We start from the raw sequence: 27,854 nt of genomic DNA on the forward strand, positions 1-27,854 counted from the left end.
GTTATCTGCAAATATGCCCGGGAAAACGTATTATATATTTCCAACACCCTCAATACCGTGTTTTCACTTTGAGAAATATATTACAGGTGAATTATAACGTGTGCAGAGAGAGAACGGTCTTAATGGAATCTGAAGAAACCCCTTGCTTTAAGAAAATCTCTTCAAATAAAACACCTCAAGTATGTTAATAACAGAATTACTCCCACGACTCCTACTGTTAAGAATTCAGCACAGATGCTTAATAATTACGACTGGGAAAATTTAAGTTCTCGTATTACCTTTCTACATTTTGATACCGTAGCACAATATTCAAAATTAATTTTGCGTTCTCAATAAGAAAAGTTAAAATGAGAATCTGATCCTGGAAAATTATTGAGTGGATTTTTTTCTGCCGACGCTCATTCTCCTTTGAGCGCATTAAGAGGTTTTGCTTTGGAATTTCGTCTCTATTGTACGCTTAACCGATTTCGCAAAGGATGTGAGGCTGGAGGGTGTCCTGGATAATTTTGTCTGGACGGTTTCCTTACCTGTTAGGTGTAGAACTTGCTAGTTGACCGGTTTAATTAACCCTACGATACCAAGGAGATTAATCCAGTTTTGTAAAGGACTAAGAACAAACCCTTGGAAGTATTTCCAGCGCGGTGCTAATGAGATAAGCTCAGGGAAAATTATTTTGTTGTGAAATAACGTTTTTGCTAGTTTTGTTTCTTGTTTGTGAACTTGAACTTTAGGTATATATTCGTGCTCTGAATTAACCGAAACGAAAAACTCAGTGTAAATGAGTCATTTTCAAATGTTCCAATTGTAATTTTATATCAAAATTACATTAGTTTCTACAAATACACAATATAATTATGACTGATGAATAAGAAAGAATATTGATTGTACAAACTGTATTTAAAAAATTCAAACAAATTCACTTTCGTTGACACAGTAACGCAGAAACGTTTTTGTCACAAACTTTTATATACACGAAAATGTATCTACAATTTTACATTGAGTGTCATGTCAATGCAACGTGCTGTTATTATAACAACAATAGTTCACACAAAAGTCGAATTCACCAACATGGTCCTTATGTATGGCGAAGCCCTTGGTTTTTAATTTTTACCTCACTACTGGTTAAACGCTAATCTTTAGGATTGGGAGAAATGGATCGGTGTTGTTGCGAACCCCCTGAACTCAGTGGAAGAACTCAATGCACGTGTGAATACTATTACCTAAATCCTCCATTGGTTGTGGGAACACAAACTTCAATGTTACAACGAATCCAAGCATGTATTGATAGTAAATGTAGACAGTTTGAGCAATAGTTACAAATATGGAACACTGGCTCAAGAGCAAAATTATTAATTTATTGTTACTGTTATGGTAAACCCAAGGTCGGTTGAGTATTTCACTTTATTGCATTTGAATATTTGAGTATCTGCGATTCAATAACATATAAATGCGGTAAAGTAAACATTTGGGAGTTTAAAATAATATAATGGTCTAACACTGCTATACGTATTTCGGTATACGGTACCGTCTTCAGGCAGAAGGGTAACTGGTTTCCTAAGTTAATATTTGACATTTACATACCTGGACTAAGTACAGCGGTTTTACAACTTGAGATTAAGTAGGGGAGATTTATTTACATCAGTTTGATCATTCAAAAGCATATTGAGATTCCTATATCTATTAATTTCTAAACATTCTAACAAATCTAATTTTCGACCTTTATTTTCTATGTGTAAAATTCTAAAATCTTCATTAATTGCATGGTTTTTTTATGAATAAAAGATGACTTGTGCTCTCTAATTCTGTCTTGAAATTTTCTTCCTGATTGCTCAACCTATACCAAGGGGCAGTCACCACGGCTAAGCAAGTAGACTCCTGAATTTCAATCTCGAGGTAACTTATCATTGCTATTGTTAATTAGTTTATGCAATAATTTCGAAATTTTAATCGACGTTTTATCAAAATATGTTAAACTATTATACTGTTTGGGTTCTTTACCTATTGGATAAATTAATGCGGACGTAATTTTTTGTTGCCAAGTCGAACACAATCAAAATTATAGTAAATGATAATCGATTTTCGGACAAAATTATAGACAACTTGTTAAAAAAAAAACAATATAAAATTACGTCAGCACTAGTTTATCCAATAATTAAATTGTGCTCATACTAGATTTTTAACCGTCGGTCCTCTGACTTATAGATTGTATTTACTGTGTACATAATAAACTCAAATATTACACTAAACAGGGGTGAATCTGCCTCTTTACATGTACCTATCTGTAATTTTATTAAGTATCTTTTTCACAAGAACGTCAAAACGTTTTTTCTTTAAAAATTAATCTTGCTATTTAGTATTAAGTATATAAATTTTATAAAACAGTTTCTCTCATATATCCAACCATTGCAATGGTTTCTTTTAAAATATAAAGTTATGTTTATGCAAAATGGATGTTATAAGAATAGACATGTCGTTTGTATCAAATCAAATTCCAACACCTACTCCGAGTGATTTGTTAGAATGTTTACAAATTCATAGATATACAAATCTCAATATGCTTTTGAATGATCAAACTGATCTAAATAAATCCCCCCTACTTAATCTCAAGTTGTAAATCCAGTGTACTTAGTCCAAGTATATAAATGCCAAATATTAACTTATAAATCCGGTTACCCTTATCTGCCTGAAGACGGTACCGTGTACCGAAATACGTACAGCAGTGTTAGACCGATATATGATTTTAAACTCTCAAATGTTCAACTTAACACCCTTTACCATATTTAATAAAGATTGCCCTGTGGTTGACCAAACATATTTTTTGATGTCACCTTTGAAAGTATACTACTTTCATGTAATGCCATTTTCATTTTTGCTTGATATATCTTGTACAATTAAGTCTGTCATTGCAAAATTTGAAAGCAAACTAATTCTAATTAGTACTGTAGCTTGTGATTTTATTAATCACTTTAAAAATGTTTAATACTTGCGACAATAATTTTTAAAAGCTGTAGCTTACTACACTTCAACAGTATTTTAACCCGGCGCATCCACCATTTTATATACACGTGTATGTACTTAAAAATCTATTAATTCACAAAAGTCGTAAAAATCACAAAGAAATGTGTTCAAATAATAAAATTCAGTACACAGCTACAACAAAGAACAACAGTTGTTGCTAAATAATTCTAGAATCGCAAGTATGATATGTCAAAAGCAATCACACAGCAAGTGGGTAACTAATTTGAATAGGATTTACCAGCATTTTACATAAAATTAGTTTTATCATTAATTTGAAAATCATTACAAATAAAATTAAAGAACTTATGTTCCAGCAATAGTCAAATAAATATATCCATAAACAACCTCCGAATTCAAACCAGTTGTATTTGAACCCATATATTACATACGGAAGAGTAATCTAGAGAATGAGATTTTTACTTAATTTGATTAGCGCAGGATTGGGTTTTTTGAACAAGTACTAGATCCACAGAAAATAAAAAGCGGTTACTTAATCACATGCAAAACAAAATCTCTAAATAAATTTCTCCAGAAATAAAGCACCCGTTATGACTCGTTCATACAGATATACAAACTCTAAAACACATATCGAATACGATATTAATCTGAAATTGCTAAATTAACACATTAATTTCACTTTTAGCAAAATGTAGACATACCTGCGTTATAAACAAGTATGGGATCATATTTTACAGAATGAAAACAACCGAGACTCTAAAGGTATGTAAGTATATATTATATTCATAGTAATAGACTTCGGAATCAGTTACTGCAGAATTGTGTTGCATGTACCATGTTCAGTATGGACCTTAAGTAACATAGAAACGTTAACCAATATTCTGTTACAGTGTCCTCCATATTTATCACGTAAACAATACTTCTTTGTCTAAGTTGGAATTATTCTACAATTCTCCCGAAAATCTAGCAGAAAAATTTGCAAAGTATGTAGTTTGTTCGTTCCAGAAGAATAACCTTTAGCTTTAAATTAACAACTGTTCTACTCAGCTTTAAATAAACATAGTCACATACACCATACTAACGTATCCCTAATTAGGAAGATAGGATTATCCTTTGGTTTTCTTAATATTTTTCTAATTATAATTCATGTAAACTGACAAAAGTCTTAGCAAAATGTGTGCTATGCTTCTGATCCACGGAAATATTTGTCCAAAAACTAATTTGTAGTGTCACTTTGAGTTGGCACCATAAATATAAAACTGTCAGATAGGAATTTTACATGAGAGATTTTGCTACGGTTGCGGGTTACCTATTAAAGATATTTCTATTTTCTGAAAAAGATGGTACGTAAATCCTGCACTTATCAAAACAGTTGTTATCCGAAATGTACCTACTCTTGTCAAAATAAATTCAGTTTTTATTTATTCAAATGATATTGCGAATTTTCATCTTTCATAATTACATTTTTCTGTTTCGTTTACTATGTCAGATTTTCGAGTTTTTATAAAAACAATATAAAGAAACACTACTGGTCGTCATAATGATATTTTCATTGGACGAGTAATTATGTCTCCTTCATAAAAGCTTCCTTTATTTAAAAATTTTTAAGCCGAGCAATATTTAGGAAAACATAAAAAATAGCTTTTATTGCGGAGAATTTTCAAATTGATTACGGGGAAAGTTGTTGTTTATGCTTTGAAATTAGTATTGACAATGACATAGTAATATTCGTTAACTAAATAATCTTTTAATTTGGAAAGTATTTTATACAACGCACATATACCGCATTATTTCAGTTAATATGTGTCTTTATCTTTAGTCGGTTACTATTTTTCTTTTGCTGAATCTTTACATTTTTATGAAAAAATGTTAATTAAATTATTATGAAATATATTTTTAAAATAAACTTGTATATTGGTCTCTTATTGAACAAACACAACAAAACTACGTAGAAATATTTGTCACAAATAAGGTTTTGAAAAATACTCGTATATAACTGTTTTAAAACTTTTATCCATTCTCGTATAATATGAAAATGAGTTTGGCTTCAAACGTTAATATCAGTGAATCGGCATGCACAAGCGGACACAGCAAAATTTGCATTTATTTACTACTTTCCGAATTTGTAAAATAAATAAAAGTAAATGATAATAATTCACTATCAGCCTGCAATTCGATTGTTAACAGATCAACAACTGCAGTTTTTAATAGAAACCAATGAATCACCAATAGCAACTACTCTGTATTTCTAGTAGATTTTTTGTTAAAATTATGAAAAACATCAAACGAAATAGCAGTGGTTTTACAGATATATAAGCTTAAGACCCAAGAAATGTAGAATTATCATTATTACCATACTATATAATACTTAATTAGTTTCTTGCTCACACCAGTAATTGTTTAAGTGTCAAGATCCATATTTGAAATTACGCAAAAGTTTTTAACGATTTTATTTCCCTTAGAATACGATTGTATACGCTGAATCATTAAAATTTTTAGACACAATAACAGAAACCTCAATTTCCATATATATCTGCTGACAAAAACGTCAAGCTTTCCTTTGTACACAAAGCAAAGCATCACATCACGTCAGTTTCAAACCGCGTTTTATAAGGAAACCAACGTCATATCTAAGACAACCCCTGCCTCGGTGGTCGCTTTACTTGTCAACAAAGCAATAAAGTATGATTACTTAATGCTTACTCACCGTTCTGTCGCCTGGGTGTTTCACTCGACAGTTGAGCAAAGCAGACTGCCCCACGACAGCGGTGACGTTCCGGGGGCCTACGTCATCAAAGTAGGGCCTTTGAACGATCGGCTTTACGGACTCCACAAACCTAGACTTGGAACTTTCCGAGACTCCCGCCAGACCCGCTGAAACTAAACAGAGACCACTAATTAGACGCAAATATTACCACACTTTTAGAGATATTTGTGTGCTTAACATTCATTAGGGGCAGTGTTTGCGTTTCCATCTGACTTCTAGTTATACAAAGTTGAACAGAAAGTACAAAATTTCTACCTGTGTTTATCTAGTAGTAATGGTAAATATATTCACTTTCAAACTACTAAAATTTATATTAAAGTATCCATTACTTCTAAACATATTATGAAAAATGTTATATCTGCATGAAAGGATTTCTATTAGAGTAATCAACTGGAAAATTAAAATCATTCAGTATAATTTTATGCAAAACAGAAGTCACTTGTTGGTACAGAGTGGACATGCATCTACCTGAACTTGTGGCGAAGAGTAGATAAGAATCTGTACACTGTAAACATGACTATTAGATCTTAACACATCCGTTACCAAGTCATTTGAAACTACTTCACCACGTCAGGCCTATTTCCTAAAGCGTACACCGGTATGTGCTGTGGCGTACACGGGAAGAAGATGTCATTTGTATTTTTTACTGCCAGAGAGGACACATTCAGCGGACACATTTGAAGTTTTTCCACGCCATGGCGGACATTTAGGCGGACACCATTGTGTCAACGGACACAGACAATTCTTGTCTAAATTTGCATTTCCCGGCGAATGCACGAATCTTTTTTGCTTTAACATATTCCCCAAAAATTGTGTACGTCTCAAAATGAGTGAAAGGGGAAGAACAATTTTAGGGCTTGCAAGGGTAAATAACATTATTGAAGGTAAGTATGTAAAAGTAAGTTCCTAACTATTTTCTTATCGTCATCGGTTAAAGTGAGTAAAAAAACAATGATTCTTTATTTTGCGGTATTTATTTAGCGAAATTTGGGTGTTCTTTAGCAAACTTTGGTACGTTGTTTAAAAAATATAATTTTTATGATGATGATGTGGTATTTTTTAAATAAGGCAATATATTTTTGAAAACGTTTTTCATAATATCTTATTATATGCGAAAAAATATTTTAAATTGTGTCCGCTCTGGCGTCCTGCAGTAAGCAAGAACTGAACCCTTCACAGACGCCGGAGCGGACACAAGTAACGGACACAGCATGTAACTGAGCAATAGTCGTTCTTATTACCAGATCACATACGGCAGATTCCCCACCAGCACGGGGACAGATACACTGCTAATGTTCAACGCTTGATTCAGTGTACGTTCGGCGTCAAAAATAAAAGCTTCAACGCACACCTGTCTCGTCGCGGCGTGGTAAAGGAGGAAACAAACAGACACCGGTGCCCGTGTTGACATCGAATGTATTAATCCCTATTAAAATTACAATAAAGGAATTAATAATACACAGTAAATATCACATTTCCTATGTATAAGTATAACTAAATCATTATAAGTCTTTTTTTCTCAGTGAAGAACTAATAATTCTGATAATTCTGTGTTGCCTAAACATTTTCCAGCATCGCCACAACTAAAAATGATAAAATTTTATCGGTACGTTTCATATGTAATCAGTAAGAAAAATTCTAAATGCAAATTTAAAGTACTGTTTGAAATTTAATTGCTACGTAAAACATGTTTCTGAAGCTAGACTGAAATAGACTGACATTCAAGTCTGCTGTTAACATTTCCATTGTTGTTCGAACATTTGTAGTGAGCTCCTTGTTAATCGAAGTTAACCAACAGCAACTAACTCGTAAAGGTGATTAAATCTCATCTGTTTTATACCACACTGCAATTTTTTAAATCGTTGTTAAGTTATAAGTTATGATAAATTAGGTTATTAGCACTTACTACTGATATAGTGAGAAATTTAGTAAGCTTTTATGTGTGGTGGTGTTTGGTGTAATTTTAATTTAAAAATTGTTAGCAAAGAAACATTTGGCGACTACTTGGTCGGAAAAGAAATTTTTAGACTTCAAAAAGAATCAGTCTGCTGAAATTACGAAAACCCAAGAAGAGTATGTATGTAGGTACATTTTAATAATGAATTTTCATGTAAATATTAATTAACTTATTGTCGATTTTTCAAAATATTCATTTTATAGGTTGTTGCAGAACAACCACACTTGCACCATTCACATTATTGTGAAATGGCTGTTTACTAGATATTTATTTATTTTCAATTAGGCAAGTTAAAAGACATGTTCATCAGTTCATCCAATCCAACCGAGGTAGATGATAGTTCTTTATAGTTATAAGACACTATATTATGTTTAATTATGACCATAATGTGATACAGTGGTGCATAATACGCAAGCGCGTAGTTCTTCATTCTGATCGCACTCTTTGACCGACGGATAATAGGCTGAATTGTCCACTGATTAATTTAACGATGCTTTAACAACGATTAGAGCGCCGGTTTAAGGCGTATACAGTGCAAAGAGGTATCGTGCCGCACCGTTCGCATTTGCTGACTATCTGTCAGTTTTGACGTTTGTGTAATATAAAATCTAGAAAGTTTGTTGATAACCGCTATCACCTAGGTTGTTGTTGAATGTATTTTCACATTAGAATGTTGTACAGGACTTTCAAAAATTATTCTAAAATTCAAGTGTCCCCTGATTTGTTTGCTTCTTCTGGAGTATATACATATTAATTGGAGCTTTTAAAATGTCTACCATTGCTAAGAAGTGACAACTCCGCAACTTTTTTTAAATTTAACAATTTAAAAGCCCCTTTATTAATGAATTAATAATTGAATTATCACATCATGATGATATACAAATGTTGCAATCTTCCTTCGGCCACGAATATTAGAAACAAGTGATAGAAAAATTTTCTATTTAAGCAGACGTACAAAACAACGGCACACTCAAATATTCTAGACACAGTTCAGAAAATAACCCTTGTGTAACAAAGTGAAATTAATAACATCCTTTTCTTTGAACTTTAGATCTGGCAATGAATTTTTTGCTATGTTTAAAGTATCGAGGAAAGAGACGTGAGGGTCATAGCTCACTCTAGAAAAGTTTTCGACCATTCTTTATAGGAGAGATATTTTATGCGATAAAGACTGTGTAAATTTTTCTGTATAATTAAGCAGTTTTCGCACGCACTGTGTTAAAAATATCGTAAATCGAAACATTGTTGCTTAGTTTTCAGTTACATCCCAAGTAGCACACTCTGATTTTTAAACGTTTATTTTTTAACAGAATAATTCATCTAATTATAGTTTGTCATAGAGCTTTTATAGTCCGAAAAATGTCCGCCCGTTTCAACTTTTATAATATGTATTATACTGATGTTTATTAAACATCGAGATCTACCGTTTTTTAAATGTATTGATATTATGTCTTATTATCATTTAATGTATGCACACATTATACGTTTCAATATACATTTTTATTCACTTTTAGTAAAGCTACAAAAATGACACAAAACAAATATTTATAGAATGTTTATTAAGAACAATACACAAAAATTACAAAATCAAAATAGACATATTAAACTAACCAAAAATTCTTTCGTAAAAATTGAAAATCCATATATAGCGATTATAATGTTGGAACTCTTCTTTGAGAGTATTCGTACCTCGCTTTAGCCAAGCGTAACCAATCCTTGACTGCATCATTTATGTTTTTGTCCTAAAGATCTGATGGATTTTGTCTCGAAAATGATTGTCGAATGGCATCTAAAAATGACAAAGTTACTCACTTGTTACAAACAAACTCAGTAATGTTAAATAGAAGATTACTCCATTTCGATCAGTAATTGATAAGTCTATCTGCACTAGATTTATTGGACTTCAATATTAAAAAGTTGTATTTATGTAAATCATGCATCTTTTATACATATTTTAGATCTAATAAAATTACAAAATTTATAAACGTTATAAGTCCAAACAATAAATTGGTTGTCACATTAGATAACTGTACTTGTGAATTTATATGACCCAGTCATTAACTTTCACGTTTGATACAAAAAATATGATATACCCGCCAATGCGTCATTTCATGTCGATGTTATTCTGCGCAATAAGCAACAAATCTGTTCAACGCAATAAGCAATTCATTACTTATTGTGTAAAGTTAGTAGTTAGCCTATCTAAGTATACCAAATTATCTACCTACATGTTACAACATTTATAGTTAGAGTGATATGGAAGAAATACACAAACTGTACTTACCAGAGTACCGCAATAAAAATATTAGTTTCCAGCACAACGCGCGTCTGTGGTGTACGCGTGGACGTTGGTCAGTGGCTACATGAACAAGTTACGTGCGCGGCACAGGTGCGCGACCGATTGAAAATGTGACAGCACAGCTCTTCAGCTCTTCGAGTTTGCTTCGAGTTTTTCAGTCGAAAATGTCCATTTTGCTTATTTGAGACTATTAATTAATAAAACCATTTCCATCTGTCCACTTCCCAGTACAAATTTTCGGAAATTGCTGGGTGTAAAATGTTTTTTCGGGGAAAAAAATTGGAGAAAATTTTAATGGGTCTTAAACGTTATCAAATCTTTTTAGATGTAAAAAAAAACTTGAACGCAATGATACGTAAAGGTAATAGATACCTAATTGCCTACATATCATAAATCACCGCTAATTTGTAGTTTTTATAATTATATCATGCTATTGACCCGTACCGTATAATAATATACGTGTAGAAGACATTATTTAATTAAAGTGCTCACAAACAAATCTGAACAAAAATTTACGTGCTAAAACTTGCAAAGGAGACATAGGACGTATTTTATAATTTAATTTCATGTAATATTACCTATAGAAACCATAGAAAAACTTGATGAAATAAAATATGTTTATAAAATACCAAATATAAATGTATATAAAGAACATTAATAACACATTCTTATATAGAGGTACTTTCCGCGACAAAAAAATTAAAGGAAATGACTATGAAACGACTTACTTTTGTGCTTTATATAAAACAGATAAGTTTTTAGAACTGAATTTACAAGAAAATATATAAAACCTATAAACAATACATTTAAAAATCATTTAAAATATGTATAATTTAAAAATGATTTATGAAATACGTATAGTATTTATACGAACACACAATTTAGACCATACTAATGTATATAATACGGTTAATATAGTATTGAGTGCTACTTGGGATGCGATTTACAGGATAACCGCATGTTTGTTTATCATAATGAACCAATTGACGTACTACCTACACTTTTTAATCTCCATTGACGACTTTTAGTTATTTTCCTGTACTTAAATAACGATGTTCTTACGCATGTCTATATTTTTTTAATAAAATGATGAAAGTTTTGAATTAACCACGAATTTTTTCTCTCTTGGTTCAGAATTCAGATAATATGCAACGTAATTTCCATCAAGAAAGATGGCCATAAAATGTATGTTATTTCTCTTTTATTAAATTTTTACTTCCCCAAGGTAAGCGAGTTCATCTGATGAATGGCTGTTTAATAATATTTCATTTACGTTAACACAGATTACTGGAAAATTCTTGGTAGAAATAAAAAATAGTGATTTGCTCAAATGCTTTTGCAAATTTCTCTTACTTAAATTAAATAAATTATTTTTCGCATCCAGTTCAACTGTTGTGAGAAGGGCTCGTATAAAAACTGACATACAAATATAACTAAGTTTCATTTTACAAAATGGAAACCTTATATTCCACTCTCAAATTTCAGTCGCCGACTAAATAATTGAAGTAAAATTTAGATTAGTCATAGGTTTTATTCCGAGAGAGCAATAAAAAATACGATCAAAGATAGCCATGGATTTTTGAAAATTTGTCTTTGATTGTAACATTTTCAACTCAAACTTTCAAAGTAGCAGTAATCTGACAAGGCAAAGATTCTTTCAAAGACAAACCTTCAAAAATCCAGGCCCATCTTTAATTGTGCTTTATATTGCTCTCTTGGTATTAGACAACATAAGTTACAAAAAAGTGGCACACCAACTAGATCTAAATTATCACTTCTTTAATTTGTAAAAAACTAATATTCTACTGTTCAGTAGCTTCAGGTGGTTAACAAATCCTAAATTATATCGGATAAAGGGTTCTGTTGCAAGTAGAAATTACAAAAGCGTGTAATACATAACATATCAACAACAAACAAAAAATACAGCAACAAATTAACCTAATAAACAAAGATTGGTGGTGTCATTAGCAATTGGTGTCTCCTCGAGCGTCTAACAAAGACATTTTGGTCACTGTCTTTCTGTCCCCAGTGTCAATTTTAACTCTTGTAGTGTCTCCGGGCGCACGAGAACAGTTCCAATACGTCTTCAAACCGCATTCCAAACGCTTTCTATGGGATTCATATCAGGGCCCATTACAGGTCATTTCAAATATTTGATTTCCACTATCTGTAGATACCAGATGATGCATCTAACACAAACGACGTGGTCTTGAAAAATGTGGCTGATATAATTGTTTCCTTTTATAGATCATTCTTAAAGAATGAAGAGCTCAGTTTCTGCCTTTAGAGAAATTCCAAACCGTTACAGATCTTTTACAAATATGTTCATGGTGGCCGAAAAATATCTCTCCCCTTGACTTCTCCAGACTCTGTGCCGTCCATCCGGTGAACGCAAAGAAAATCTTGATTCATTCGTGAAGACGACTATCCTCCAATCATTATGTTCCCAGTTTGAATGAATCCTAACAAACTCCAATCTTTGTATGTTTATTTCATCGTCTGAACCTCGGCACTCGGTACTTTTAAACTAATTTCTATAACACATACATACAGCTCTATTACATAAATATACAGCTTTGAGACTTTGAGCCAGTTGAACCTCTGTTTGATAATGATCTCGAAGACACTGCAAAAGACACTATCGTCTTTTGCAGACGTGGCTCTCCGAGGCCTGAAACTGTCTCAACGATACCTCTGAAAGTGCTCTACATACAGTTGTCTTTAGTTGTCTAACAGTACGAGCATCATATCATGCACTTCGGCCATCGTAACTTCTTCGGGAGTTATTTGATTTTTCAAAGCACAGGTTCAATAATGACCAAAGAAACGGCGGAAAAAGCAATACTTGAAAAATTTGAACGAAAATTTGTTCTCTATGAGAATAATGATTTAACAGGAAATGAAAATTAACACTAAAATTTAAATAAGGCAAAACAAAAGTCATAGCCACCCATGTCGATATCTGGCTCTATAAACAAAGCATATCCACATAAAAAGCAAAACTGGATTCGCCATTTTTTTTTGTAAGTTAGTGTGCTTGTAATTTATATAAAATGAATATTGTCATTAGACTAGTACAATACAGTAAATACATAATAACTGTTGATCAAAACATTGTTACTACACTTCCAACAGTTGTTACCGTGATTAGTTAGTGGATTAAGGAAAACATAAATTACAGTTTCATGATCACCAATAATAACGATTGTAATCTTGTACAATAACTAGGAAAAATTAAAAATGTTAGAAAGTTATCGGAATGCATACGTACACGATTGTTTTGGCGCGACTGATATGGCTACGACTGATCGACAGACGTTTACGGGAAAGTCCGTTTTGAAACTTCAACAAACGCCTTATTGGTCATGTAAACAGAGAACAAAAAATCGTAATGAAGAAACACGAATCCGTGTATTTCTTATTTTCTGAAAACTAACTCCTCCGAAGGAATTAATGACGAAACGGGAGTTGAACCCAAATCTTCTATTATAGAAACTGATTCTGATTCAGTTTAGGCGTTTTTTGTCAGAACGTAGTCAGACGTGAAGACACCATTCGAATAAAACATTGAAAGTATTAATTTTAACGAATAAAGGAAAGTCCCCGCAAAACTGTTACCATATCATGGCTGAAACTCCGTTTGTCTGCGGCCTTTATTTTTTCATGCTAGATGTCCGCCGTGTTTGCTCAATTTGTACCGTTTAATACAATATGCAAAAGCTCTGTTTTGTTATGGCTTGCCGTACCTTTCATATGTCACTAGACAAAATAGCGAATTTCACAAATGTATGGTGAAAATCTAAACAGTACTTACTAAAACAAGATGGTTAGCTCTAATTAACAATTAAAAGCCGTCATAATTTCGAACGGGTTTTACAGTTACTTACAAGGTAAAATAATTTTTTTTTCAAATTTGCAGTAAAAGAGTTGTATCCGGAATTGCTTACGTTTATACATGCAATATTTCCATTGTAATTTATAAACCATAAAGAATTAATTGCGTGCTGTGCGATTAAAAACAAGGTCACAGTTTCGTTTGTTAGTGTGCCAACCCTTGCGCGTTACATAATGGAAGAGGAAAGGATTTAGGATGAGAACTTTACATGGCAGTTCATAAATAAGTAATCAGGGTTTAAGCATGTGGGCTTGCATAATTAAAAGCCGTAGATGTAGACTCGGTATAGTTCTAACTTTGGTGCAGTATTCAACAATGAAACGTTTTCATCGTTCCATCTCACAACTTTTGATATACGAATTTCCGCATTGTTGCAACTACGACCCATTTTTGCCACCGTATTAACCGCATTGTCTTATTAGTACGGAGGTAATAAGTCAAAAAGCAAAAGAGGCCCTGATTTACAACGCTGGAAATAAAAGAGCTCGTCGTATAAAAGACATGTCGAGCTGCTGGTTTAAGCCTCAAAAAATTTCTGCAAAGTAAAATTATGACGACGTTCTTCTGTGTCAGTTCTATAGAGGAAACCCTTGATATTGTTTGTAAGTTGCCAAAATATAGTGCGTTACGCTGTAATCTAAGTGCACGTTTATAAAGTGAGCACATTTCTTCTGTAATAACGATAAAACAAATTTATACTCTGTGAAATATAAGGAAGAATTTTCAAATTATTAATACGATAACTGCGTGTAACAAACATTTATCTATTATTCTATACATCTTTAAATGGCGGTAAACCACAATAATAAAAACCAAGTACCAAAGTATAACTTGAAAAATACATTCTGCAGTCACATTTTTAATATCGACTTTAACAAATTAATATAAATATGTACTGTCAAAAATGCAGCGGAATACAAAAATGTCTACACAAAAATTATTATTCTTTATTAAAAACACTGTATTATTGTGAAGAAATAGATTTTTTAATTTCGAAGTACTAAACGTTTAAGAAATCGGTGTACATGACGCATTATTTTACCTTGGAATGGTATTAAAATTACAGTTTTACATCATTTTTACTTCCCAAGCGTAATTTATGGAAGAATTGTCGTCCGGTCGTTTTCACCACTCTTATTAGTGTTAGTGCTCATTCACAATGGGCATAAAGCATAAGGATGTCCTAAGCCATATGCTCATTGTGAACGAATACAAGCATACAGCACTAAACATAAATTTTTATGCATTAATGCTTAGGACATCCTTATGCTTTATGCCCATTATGAATGAGCACTTACACTCGTATCAAAATTAATACATTTGTCAACATTATAAATTTTAGAACTTTGTTACAAATATGCTAGTTGACATGTGGTTAATAATCCATCCTTACAGGGGTTAAGGTTACTCATCGACTCAAAAACCCATTAAATCAATGTTTAATATTAATATTGAGAGCAGAACAATATTGTAAACGGACAGATTAATATCAAATTATTTGTCGTTATGAAAAATTAATACATGCATGCCCTTTACTGAGGAAAACACAATAATTGCAGGCATGCTTAATTAGTTGTACTCTAGTGGCCCAGGTCGTTTAGACCAATTTTCTCTCGCTTGTGTACGATTTCATAAAAAAAGTTGGACAAATGACAGTGACTTGAACATCTTATTCCCATTGCTTTTCGTTGATCTATGGGAATTTGATTTACTGATTTTGTTCAGTTTTTTTTTTATAAAATACTTAGTACTCTACTTACTATTATGCCTGAATTTATCGTTTTCTAATAAGATTACTTTTTTATAGTAATCTTAATATTAGTATACATTTAAATTTAATTTTTGTGGTTATGTATTATTGAGCTGTAACGAATTTACACCATAAGTTCATTTGAAAATATTTTACCTAAAATCTTATACTTACTTCCTTTTCTTAAAATCACTAAGAAGAACCATATGAATTCGTTTGTACAAAAAGTTAAAATCCTACCTGTTGAATGATTAATAATTCAAAATCTTAAAATGCACAAACGAATGAAAAGGTTTAAACTAATCAAATTTTCAAATTTTCGGTAAAAATATATAAAACTGCCTAACCTGAAAACTGTTGCATCATTTATTGATATGTTACATTAGATAGAAAAAACCCTATTAGAAATTTTCCATAATAAGTATAATAATGAAATGATTATTTTGTTTTAAATATATCACACCTTTATACGTATCCTTTCTTTCATCGGAAAACATTTTCAGCGGCGGGTAATTATATTCAAATGAAACTGAAATGGCCGGACATAAATTGTACATTTTATTGGATATGACACAAAGGCAAAAAAGGGCGTAAAAAATTCGCAACAATAAATCGTATTTCATGAGGTAATTACTGAGTCGATTTGCATAATAAAAACCTCTATTTTCGAATCACCGAAACGGTTCCTTCGTTTTATAGGCTATCTGCAGAATTCGCTTAAAAAAATAATACGCTACGAGATATCTAGAAAGAAATCAGAAAAATACAACAAATGATCTGAACTGATAAACACGCAAGTTTCCTGGATTCTGAAGTTAAAAAGCAAAAAGCTAATAGAAAAACTCGACTTTCGGCGCAATTTGCGTCACACTAAACAAAAATTTAATTATGGTTTATGACTCGAACAAAAATTTTTTCGGAACCTAACTATTAATGGAAATCACTTTGAATAGTTTTATTAGTGGCATAATATTCAAATAAACTAATAAAGTGTTACTTTTAAAACAACTCTACATTATGACAATATTACATCCATCGGAAGCGTAATAGCTTACTTATTTCATTTTAAAAGTTTCGTTTATTCCAAGTTCGTATTTCATGAAAGGAACAAAAGTTGAATGCAGAGTATATTCCACGAGAAATATGTAAATTTAGATCTGTGTGTGGTTTTATCTCATTTATGCTGATCCTGATTTACATCGGTCTTACATCAGTACGTACAAAGACGGGGAGATAGGCATACACCAAAATGGAACTATTGCAAACAAACTAGGTATATTAGAAGATTGTGGTAAATTTCATGAGAGAAAACAGACGCCAGTAATGCGATAGAAGCCGGTACAAGGGAAATTAGCAAATAAATTATGCTGCACATGTAACTCACCAAGTTGCATATGTCTGTTGAAGTTGAGAGCAAGCATTTGTGAGAAATGTTTGCCGGATACACATTGTATGTCGGTGCTGAGATTTTGCATAATGAGAAAATTCATTTTCGAAGCATTTAATTTAAACCACTGCAACTCGCACGTTAAAAAGCCTCACATTGTTAGTAGTGTTTACGACACGTCAGGCGGTAAAAATATAATAAATTAAAACTAAGCTGAAAAAGAAAAAAGTACGCGATGCGATAACGTTGTTGTGACATAATAAATTTAGCCTTTTCAAGCTGTTCAGAGTAAATGTGTAACACTAAATAAAATATCTAAATATTGAGAAAAAAAAATACGAATCATGTGCGTCAATTTTAAACCCTAAACTTTAAAATGTTATTATGGTATCAAAAGGTTCTCGGTAACAATATCTTTCTTTGCCAACATGAAATCAACGCTATTGGTAGCAATAGGGTGTTGTAAAATTTTGAAAATCCCGTCGAAAATCTATACGTGATTTAAATTTTTTCCATAAATAGTAATTTATTGCTCAAGACGATAACGAGAGTTTTTATAGTTTACGAGTGACGAAAGTCACGAGTAGATTTTTTTTCACGACTATATAGAAGATATTTTATTACCGTCTATAATTATTTTGTATAAAGCACATTTTGGGGATCATGACATGACATTTTTTTTGGAATACGCGAGCAATAGATCGAATAATTGGCTTAATTTCAGTTTGCCTATTTGAATTCAAACTTTGAAACAGCCTAGATTCCGATATCATTAACTCAAAAACTACGACTATCTTTAAACTTAAGTTAGGCAAACATTTATTTCATGCAAGTTAAAAAAAAAAGTTCAACATCTTTAATAAGATTAGCAGTAAGTTCTAGCTGCTAGATTAGTTGTCCTACTGGCGAGCATAGTAGGCTTTTGCCTCTGCTCCAAATCAGTAATAATAATAATAACAATAATAATACAATTATTTGAAAAACAAACAAAAGCAATTTCGAAGTATCGGGAACATGAATGTCAATAAAGAGAGCAGAGAAGAAAAAACAGGGAGCAACAATATTTCGGACAACATTACGGTTGCTGCTAATGCCTAGATTACTTGAAAAGTCAAAAGGAACATGCGAGAAAAAGTAGGTATGCGTCGTTTGTAAAGCGGAAGGAAGCTTATTATAAAATTCGAAGACTTAACAAATGAGAGGTATGATGGCATATTTCGGTCAAAAATTAGTATGAACGCAGTCGTTTTGTCTTTGGTCCTACTACTCTGTGTTAAAAAAAATAGTACTGGTCCGTGAAAAAATTGATTTTGTATATTCAGGTATGCACATACTATCTACAGGGTGCCGCATCCAAGTCTGGACATAGGGAATTAACATGGCAAATTGGTTTTTATTTTATAATATCTCACCAGATCACTTTAAAGCTATTATTGAGTGATGCTTTTGTAAACGTCAAAGAGGGCTATCGGCCAGTATTTTTTTCAAATCGTTGCGTCGCGGTCATTCACTGTAAAAAGGTTTTAAAAATCGTATTTTGAAATTCGCGCCCGACCCGATTTGTCGCGAAATGTTCTGTCGCACTGTCGAAGTTCGGCGATTGCGTCTTTGGATTAACCATGCAAAATCCAAATGTCAAAGTGAAATTAGAAATTATTCTCAGAAATCAACGAACAACTCAAACTGAATTATTTTATCCAGTGTGATGATTATTGCAGGACAAATTAAACGGAATAAATGCACAAATTGATCCATTCATTCACGTCCGCGACCCCGTCAAACGAGCCATCTCGAACTACACTCAGGCCGTATTCAAAAAGCCCGAGATGAAGACTTCGAGCAGTTGGTCTTCCTCAAAACTCCATCGGCAGCATTGTGACATGTCCTGGGAGCCCGTCAAGCTAGGAATGTACTCGCGCTGCCCCGCGGATAAATTCTTCAATTGCATGTTGGATAAATGTTCTTCATTTTTTTGCGGCATTTCTCACAGATTGCTTTTTGAGAGAGGCTGTTATTTTATACGTCCCAATATTGACATTATTTCTAACTACTAATGCTATTTTTGCAACAACTCAGACATATACGTTAGGATGATGTTTTCACAACAACTTTCAAGGTTCTTTTTTGAACACCAATCCATAAAGAGTTGATATTCGAGGTGATATTTTTCTTTGTACTTTGTGGGCAATAAATGTAACTTTCTTCGCCGCATTACTAATTTCAGGTGGTGTGCAATACTCCATTACATATTTCTTTTTCACAATCGTCCATTTTATCGGTTTGGCCCGAAGTATACCTATTAACTATCAAATAAGAAAAATTACATAAAACAGAAATTTATATGCAGTAAAATGTAAACCAGATTAAAGAAATTTTCATGCAAATGTACTTGACATCTAATAATGATTATTCATAAATGTTACAATAATTATTGCAAACTGACGTTTATGTTTAACGAAAGTGAGTTTATGTGGGTGGGATTATGTTGAGAAATATCAACAGAAAAGCGGGCAGTGAGGTTTGGACAGTTACTTGTTCTATCCTGGCCCTATTAAACCGTCACTGATTACTGCAGCAAAGCGATTTCAGCAATTTATACCTAGGTTTATGACTCAGTTGATGTATAAAAAAATTGCATTTATGAGGGCTATCTGGTGGTTAAACATGGCGATTATTTTGTCGGCCAAGCATTTTGAGTTATTTTGTAGGGCTACCCGTGAAAAATCTCGCTTTACCCTTGCTATAGAGATGGTAAAATTGGATTTTCTAGTAGTGTGGGACAAAAAGAAAATTAAATTTATTTGTTCCTTACTTGTAAACATCAATTTACCAAGTCACTGTATTCAACATGGAAATGTCACTTAACTGGCTGTAGCCTGTTAAAATAGACAGTAAAATTTTTACAGCCCTGCTCGTGCTCATACAGCCATGTATTTTAAACATTTTAAACTATTATAAGTTGAAATGACAGCCAAAATTGATTCAGGTAAATTTTCACTCACAATTGCTGCTTCGTCAGTAATATAGCTTGCGCCACAGTCATTTCAATACATCGAAAACGATAAATTGAAAAATCTAAATGACAGAACTAGACAACACAGTAAATGCTATGACAAGTGCCATGCTGATGCGCGTTTCCAAGGCAATACGTCTGATTCGATGTTTCTTCAAATATTGGACCTTTAAGAGCTTTTAATAATTTATAATAGTTATTTACAAGTGAGAAACAAATAAAATATTGAACAACACACGCAAGGTAACGGCTCCTTCTGTCCGCCAGTAAAAACCCTTTTACCATGCTAGTAATGTTAAATACTAAAGGTTCAACAAAACTGGATGACCGACTCATTCAACTAGACAGTTTGCTAGCTTCCCAGTACGAGTATATACTGACAATATCTGATTGTTATCAAGACTGATTAAATGTTGAAGAATTTATTATTAACGTTCCTAGGTCTTTTGACATATCTACACCACACACAGCAACTTCGAGTTGGCACTATTATGTGGACTATATTAAAACGATGCCATTCCTCTAATATTTGGTTTCGAAGCGAGTTGGAAATTAATACTTGGATTCCTCTAAAATTTCATCCTTTTTGTAGCATGAATTCATCTTGTATAGTACTGGAGCAATTAATAATATTTTGTTTTGTGGCTGTTTTTTCTAATAAATGTGTAATTAACTTTCGTGAACATCACCAGTTACGATAAAAAAAACCTGTAACAGGACTTGAACGTTTCTTAGCCGGTTAACTACATTTTCTGCCATATGAATTTTCAAATACCAAGTATTAAAACGCCTTTTTGTGGTGGGTTCACTACTAGCCCAGCTATAACTGATAAACGTTAGTAGTTTATTTATATTATGCTACTAGTCCTATCGCAGTAATGTCGTTTTCCTCATAAATAGCGTGACGGGTGAGTTAGTTACGACGTGATTCGTTGTTATTTGATATTAGCATAAAGTTTACTGAGATCTTATATAACGTTGTTATCGTTGATTGTGTTTTTTATTGTTGCTATGTATATTAATTCAAGAATGAAGCGTTTTGCCTAGATTGGGTCTTTGTCAATAATTTTGGTTTCTTTGAAGTTGAAATTATTTCTAGCTTGTCCTACGTAGATATTTTTATAGTGGTGTTTTCTTTTAAGTTCTCTTGCATGTATCTTCGAACTGCTGTTTTATTTGTCCTACATACACGTCGTTAGACCCTCCACAAGGTATCTTTATAAACTATATTTTAACATTGTCGAATTTAGTTGTCATAGATTTAAATCTTCTAAGTATACTATAAGAAGTTAAGCTGGTCGACATCTTTGTTTGTGATTTTTAAGTGCTTTGCCATTTTGGGAGTGGTCATTAGGACCATATTATTTGTTTATTTTTAGGGTTCAAGCTACTCTAACATTCCATTTGTTGAAAATTTTGTTGACGAATGTTGGTTGACAGTCGGCTTCAATTAAACATTGTGTCATTTTTTTATAGCATGATCGGGTAAACATGGCTATTTAGTTTTTAGTACTCTACTGCCCAACCCCATTACGACGGTTTTTTTGTTTGGCAGCAGTTGTTGAAACTTTTAATTGTGTGACTTTGTGCTTTATTCTGCAAATACTGCAATTTTTTAGATGTGATTTCATGTCAGGAACGTTAATTTTGTAACTTTTGCAGTTTTAATGTAAACTCACTTTATTTACCAAATGGGTTAAATTTATTTAGTACTTATTCAGATTTATCAAAATGGATTGTCATTATATACCTTCCAACATATTTTTAACGAACAGTGTAGGGTGTACTAAATCCAAGCTCAGGAGATACATTTTTTCCAGGCGTTTCATACATACACATACAAACCATAAGGAACACAATCAACGATAAAAACGGCATAATTACATGAGAACGAGGATGTCATCGAACACAACCGATGAAAACATTTTAACGTGTAATAATCGACAATGGCATGAGTATGTATGTAGTTATGTACCTACACTATCCTACATACTCATGAAATTCTAAAATACAGAATGCTCTGTTCATTTATAGAAAGATATATCCTTATTTCTTATGCTAAAAAACCCATTCCTACATTCTTACCAAACAAATCTCTAACGCACTCATGCCTTAGTCAGAAAACAAGAGATAGTATAAGAAACGATGATATATCTTTCTAAAAATGAATGTATTTTAAAACTCTCCCAATGTTCTAAATCTAAGCAATGCTTCAAAAATCAATTTCCAAATTTTTGCGATGATTATTATTCGTCATGGTGAGTGTTGACAAAGTGTGATAATTGAGAGGAGAAGTCATGTTCTTGAAGTTGCTTGTAGAATATGTTTGAATATATCTGAAAACTCCGGTTTTCGCCATTGGCAGTGAAACTCGAGCAAGCCAATCAATAATAAACCGCTGCTATGTAAACAGGGAATACTGTAAATACCGTCAATTTTCCGAAACGTAGCGCTCTCCTGTCAACAACTCGGAATAAAAGTATGCTGGAGATGATTTATGAAATCCATTTATTTAAAGCAAACATTTCCAATTTCTTAATTACAGAAATCACAGGATGGTAATAATTGGCAGGCTCGTATCTCAGACTTCATCTCTTAATGCCACTTTGAAAAGCGCAATTTTCCTGATTAATGACGTCAACATTTACAATCTCCCAGACCTTATTCGACCAAAATGACTGTTTTAAAATACATTAAGCTTCAACAATGGCTCCGCCTACATTCGTTGCTTTCCAAGGTTTAAATTATAAATAAAGTATCACTGTTATAAATTTATGGAAAAGTTGGCGCTAGAACGGAACTAAATCATAGATCAAAAGAACTAGTAATTTAAAGTAAAATATTGCCACTAAGAAAACCCACTGTGAACGCATAAAACCAAAACGAACTCTTATAGAAAATCATTTTAGCGTGGCGTGTTTATTTTACAGAGAACGGAAAAATTACGAGGTGGAAATTCATTTCACAGTGTAATTAGTAGTAGGTAACTAGCGTTTATATTTTTAAATATTTTACAAAACACGACGACTTGTTTTTCTCAATGTCAAAATAAGCAAAATGTAACATTTGTCGTTGTTCGTTCATAAATTACACGTTTTGTGCTTGATTTTTTGATGTTTTTTTAGGGTTATAATGAATGTCTGTCTAACATGCAAGCACGAGTAATCGAGGAAATCTTATAGTTAGCAGAAATAAAAATTAAATCCGTTGCTTCATGGAATAAAACTCATGCCGAGTTGGTTATGAAAACAATTCGTATAATAATAATTTTGACAATATTAATAACCATGAACACATTCTTTTACATTTCGTTCATAACTCAACTACCAAAGTATCCAAATTATTACTTAGTAGAACTGGTATAATTTATTCTTTCAAGATTAGTAGTCACTACAAATATCACTGTCAAATAACAAATAAAATTAAAATCAGACCGAAATGGTACTTTTAATTAAAATTTAGTTTTACCATGAATAATGTGCAATTATTATTAAACATATCAATCGTAACATTGTATGTGTCGTAGACACCTAGATTAATAGCAGGTAAGACGATTGTTATAATATTTTGCTGAAAATCACTTTCGCGGCTAACCGTGATTCATCTAACTGCACCTGTGGACCTCTGGAAGTTTAGTTTAGATTTAGATACTGCTGGATTCAAACATATCGCGTGCTACTTTGGGCAATTTTTATAATTTTAGAGCATTCAACTCTTAGAAAACTCGTTTGACGATTTGGTTTCTAATTTTGGAATTCGTACCCTAAAATAACGTCGCATGTAACTTGTTTTTTGTTTGTATATACAAGAAGTAGAAGGCGCTGGAAAGCCAGTGGTTTGTTTTTCCAATTATTGGCATAAATTTGCATATGTAGTTTATTATTATTATTATATAATGTATTCAAAGTGTTCAAAATGTCTAACAATATCAATACAAAAATGACAACGAATAAATAAATTTTTAAGTCATCTTTGTAATTTCATAATTCAGCCATTTTGGTTATTTTTTAAGCAAAAATGTGAATTTTAAATTACTGCAAATGCAACATATTATGCTGTACATCTGAAATAAGTAGTGAACAATATTCCAAGGTGACGTCACCATTTTTTTGGCAAGGACAAATGGAGACATTTTGGTTAGCTTTTTTCGCGTCCAAGTAACATTACCGCACACTTTTGTTTCCAAAGAAGTGGATGATTATCGACTGTTTTAAAATTACCACCGTTAGGTTTTTGTTTAAACACCCGTGTAAAATTACAATTAAAAATAAATGTATACACTTTAAGAAAGAAAAAACAAAAATATGGTGTAAGTGATGAACCGAATGCATATTTAGAGTACTTAATGTTAGTGGAATGTTGCTTCGCGTGTGAAAGAAATTTTGAGATATAGGTATTGTGCTTAAATTTAAGAAATTGGTAGAAATCTATTCTAGAAAAAAAAAACTGCCTAATATTAATAAGAAAATGTGGAGAAGTGCACGTAGATAAACAATCTATTAGAATATCTAATTTTGTGTAAATTTGTGTTACGAGGAACGATATTAAAGTAACAAGATGTATTCAGTTACCTTTACTAGTACAGCCTCGGTGTACATGATGAAATGTTTTCCTTTCCAGATATTATTAGTATGTGTGTTTAATCTATTTTTTTTCTCTTTTATAAAACCTGTAGAATTAAGTAATATTTTGGCATATGAGATTATTGTTTTTTGTCCCTATTTCTGTTTTATGCCAAAAGTACGTTGCATGACCACATGAATTAATTAATGGACGGAGTAAACGAAATTCTTAAAAAAAAACATACCTTTTTATAGAACCATGTAGAAGTTTTTTAGAGCGACTCATTTACATTCTCTTTCAGAAACTAAATATCGAATGCTGAATATTGATTACGTCGCAAGTAATGCCTGTGTTGAGTTCTTCAGCCTCTAAAGTGTTGCTAAACATTCGCTTTTGTAGAGAAATATGTGCTTATCAAAATAAGTAATCCTTGGAAGAATAGAAGAGCAATACGGTTTTCATATAAATAGTCTTTTATTGTTATATTTATTATATATTTTTTCGCCTCCCTGAAAGAAGTACACAACAAATTATGTTTAACTAAGAATGGTGTACCTACACTGTGAAAACGCTTGGCAGGTATTTTTATTTATGTGCTATACATATCTGAAATAATTCAAGTCGAGCAAAAATTAATTCGTTAAACGGAGGTCGCTACATACAGACATACTCGTAAACATTCACTTGTTCTAATATTTACGTTAACATTTTATAGCAAACGTTATTCTGGTTCTATGGATTTATTATTAAAATCCATACGTTTCAATCTGTATAACAATGTTTTATTAATGTTACGTTATCGATTCGAAATCACACAAACTTACTTTTTTTACAATTCACAAATGTATTATTTTAATAATGATTATTTTTTAAATTTTGGGATCCCCCAATCATTTCGGATGACAAAGGGATAAGATATTGTATGGATTTTATCGTTTTCGTTTTGTAACATTTGTTGAAAAATACATGTTTTGTCAAAATATTGCGATAAAGCACGTAATTTTATCTTCCAAAGTTCTAAATTCCGGTGGCTAAGAAATTAAGAGGATCCTTGTGCTGTCAATATTAATTTTGAAGAATTATTAATAATTTAGTTTGTTTTAAGAACAAGTGCCAAATTTTTCCTGTTTGAGAAAAGTACCTCTGGATTATTGAAATTTTTGCAGTTCTAAATAATATTACAAATAAATATAGAAGCATTTAATGATAGTTTGTTTCCAATTCCCCTGGGCCAAAAGTAACATTTAGTATAGTATTCTTATTGGGAGGACAGATTCGTAAGCGGCAAGAAATTTTCTAATCAGGTTCGACCTTTTTTCCCGTAACACGTAGCAAATTGGCTCGTAAAACTTTTTTCTTTTACAACGGGTGGGAGAGCCATTTTTCTTGATAATACCGGTTGGTCCCTCCTTAATTATGGTGCGATTTACATGATTTTTTCGCAGCGTTTTTCTCATTTTAAAATAAAATGACACATTAAAGTCATAAAAAAACCTTCATTTCAACATGAAAGTATTTCATATATCATGGAAACTGACAGTGTGTGGGCGGTTAAAAACACATTACTTCCAAGATAAATGAATCTCCGCGCGACCGAATTTCTTGCATCATATTTATAAACAATTCATACTCATTAAATTTGTATCACAATATCCTCCAGTTTTATCTTCCTTTGTGGTGGCCTGCTTTTTTTTGAAACGGAACTCCGCCGCCTCTCCGGATATAATAATTGTCGACTATAAAAGGCACATAAAACGGCGGTCACGAATGAAAGATGCCGTAATTTCAGGATTCCATGAGTCAGATAAAAGTATGGCTGTTCGCAGCGTGACCTTATCCACAGCTTAATGCGTGTTTATTACGTAGATGACGAGAGCTTAATGTTGTGGTCTTTCTCTTTTGATCTCCTGACTCGGAAATTCGCACCTATAGTACTGTACAAAGGGACACTAATTTTATTAAGCTACACCTTCGCTGAAATAATTTAGAGGATCGAGGAGATTCATTTTAAACACCATAATTAACCTTAAACTACCTATTCGTCTCTGTAGCACATTACGCGAACACGTCTGGAGCTCCAACTCTGAAATACTCTTCTAGCACCGCTTCGGGAATATACTCATGTGAATATTTTATAAATTCCACCCAAGCTTTTCGGTTGAGGCATATTTATTTGAGTACCTAGACATAATGCCATATTTCTCCATGACATCAGCGGAATGGTCAACGCATAATGTACTTTTAAATCCTTAAAAGAACAAGAATTTTTAGCCCTCTTATAGGCTTCATGCATCACATAAGCCGTGCGCTTTGAAGAAGAAAATGACCCGGAAAATATATAGTCGTTAGTGAAAAAAAAACACCGACATTTCTCTTCAAAATATACTAATCCCCTTTTTGACAAAAGATTACATAAGCACTCCCCTCGGAAACAACCGAGTCTCCAGATACGTACCTACATTAAACACAACAAATTATTTATGCATAACAAGAGCTTTCCTTGCATAAATAATCTTGAAACTACTTAAGCTTCGAGATATTAAAGTTGTACAAAAGAGTTTTCCGTGAAGTTGGTAGTGTGTTTTAGTAGTTGGTAAGCTTTATAAAGGGCTTGGATGAAGGTGCGTATCGCCGCAGTTTGGATGGAAGGGATGTCACATGCCCATTTCAATTTGTCAGCCTCTCGATTTCACGAGCCGTCTGAAATACACCCGCAGGAGTTACCTTGTAGGCCCATAAGTATAAAACTTACCCGAAGGGACGACCGTCCTATACAGTCAACTTGGGTCTAAGCTATTTTCTACTCTGATGGAATAAATCCATTCATTGTAACCGGAAACGTACGCGCCCAATAAAACGTTTCTTGTATCTTTACAATTCCACCGATTTTTGTGATCAACATAATTGATCGGAATAAGAAAGCTTCCAGTGAATTTAACTACCTTACCCTTTCTATTTCGAAATCCATATTTAGAAAATGTGGAAACATTGATGCTGTATTTATATAGGTAAATAAACTTCTTGAAATGTTTTTTGTACGCAGATATATACTCCTATTAAATTATTTTTACTTTGATATTATGTACATTACATTGATTAGTTATCATCTAATTAATTTTTATTTAATGTGTTATTTGAGTTATTTCACATTATTGTAAAGTTGTTTTTTCTTTATAAACTTTACATTTCCGGAGTGTAAGCTAAAGAAGTATTTTAACAGGTTCCATTTGGAGAGTGCTATTTTCAT

At 32.4% G+C, this 27,854-nt stretch overlaps 1 protein-coding gene across 4 annotated transcripts in view; it reads right to left on the reverse strand.

Annotated features, from left to right (window-relative positions):
* Window positions 1–27,854, reverse strand: part of LOC135127424 (hemicentin-1-like) — a 314,503-nt gene that overhangs the window by 66,017 nt on the left and 220,632 nt on the right. For all 4 annotated transcript variants that reach the window (XM_064053866.1, XM_064053865.1, XM_064053867.1 and 1 more), the window contains exon 3: window positions 5,684–5,856. In XM_064053866.1, coding sequence (XP_063909936.1) covers window positions 5,684–5,856 — 173 coding nt within the window. The remainder of the gene's footprint in view (window positions 1–5,683; window positions 5,857–27,854) is intronic.

This window comes from Zophobas morio, unplaced genomic scaffold, assembly GCF_036711695.1.
Source record: "Zophobas morio isolate AGI-343-1 ecotype UQ-CSIRO unplaced genomic scaffold, CSIRO_AGI_Zmor_V1 ptg000011l, whole genome shotgun sequence".
Classification (NCBI taxonomy): domain Eukaryota; kingdom Metazoa; phylum Arthropoda; class Insecta; order Coleoptera; family Tenebrionidae; genus Zophobas; species Zophobas morio.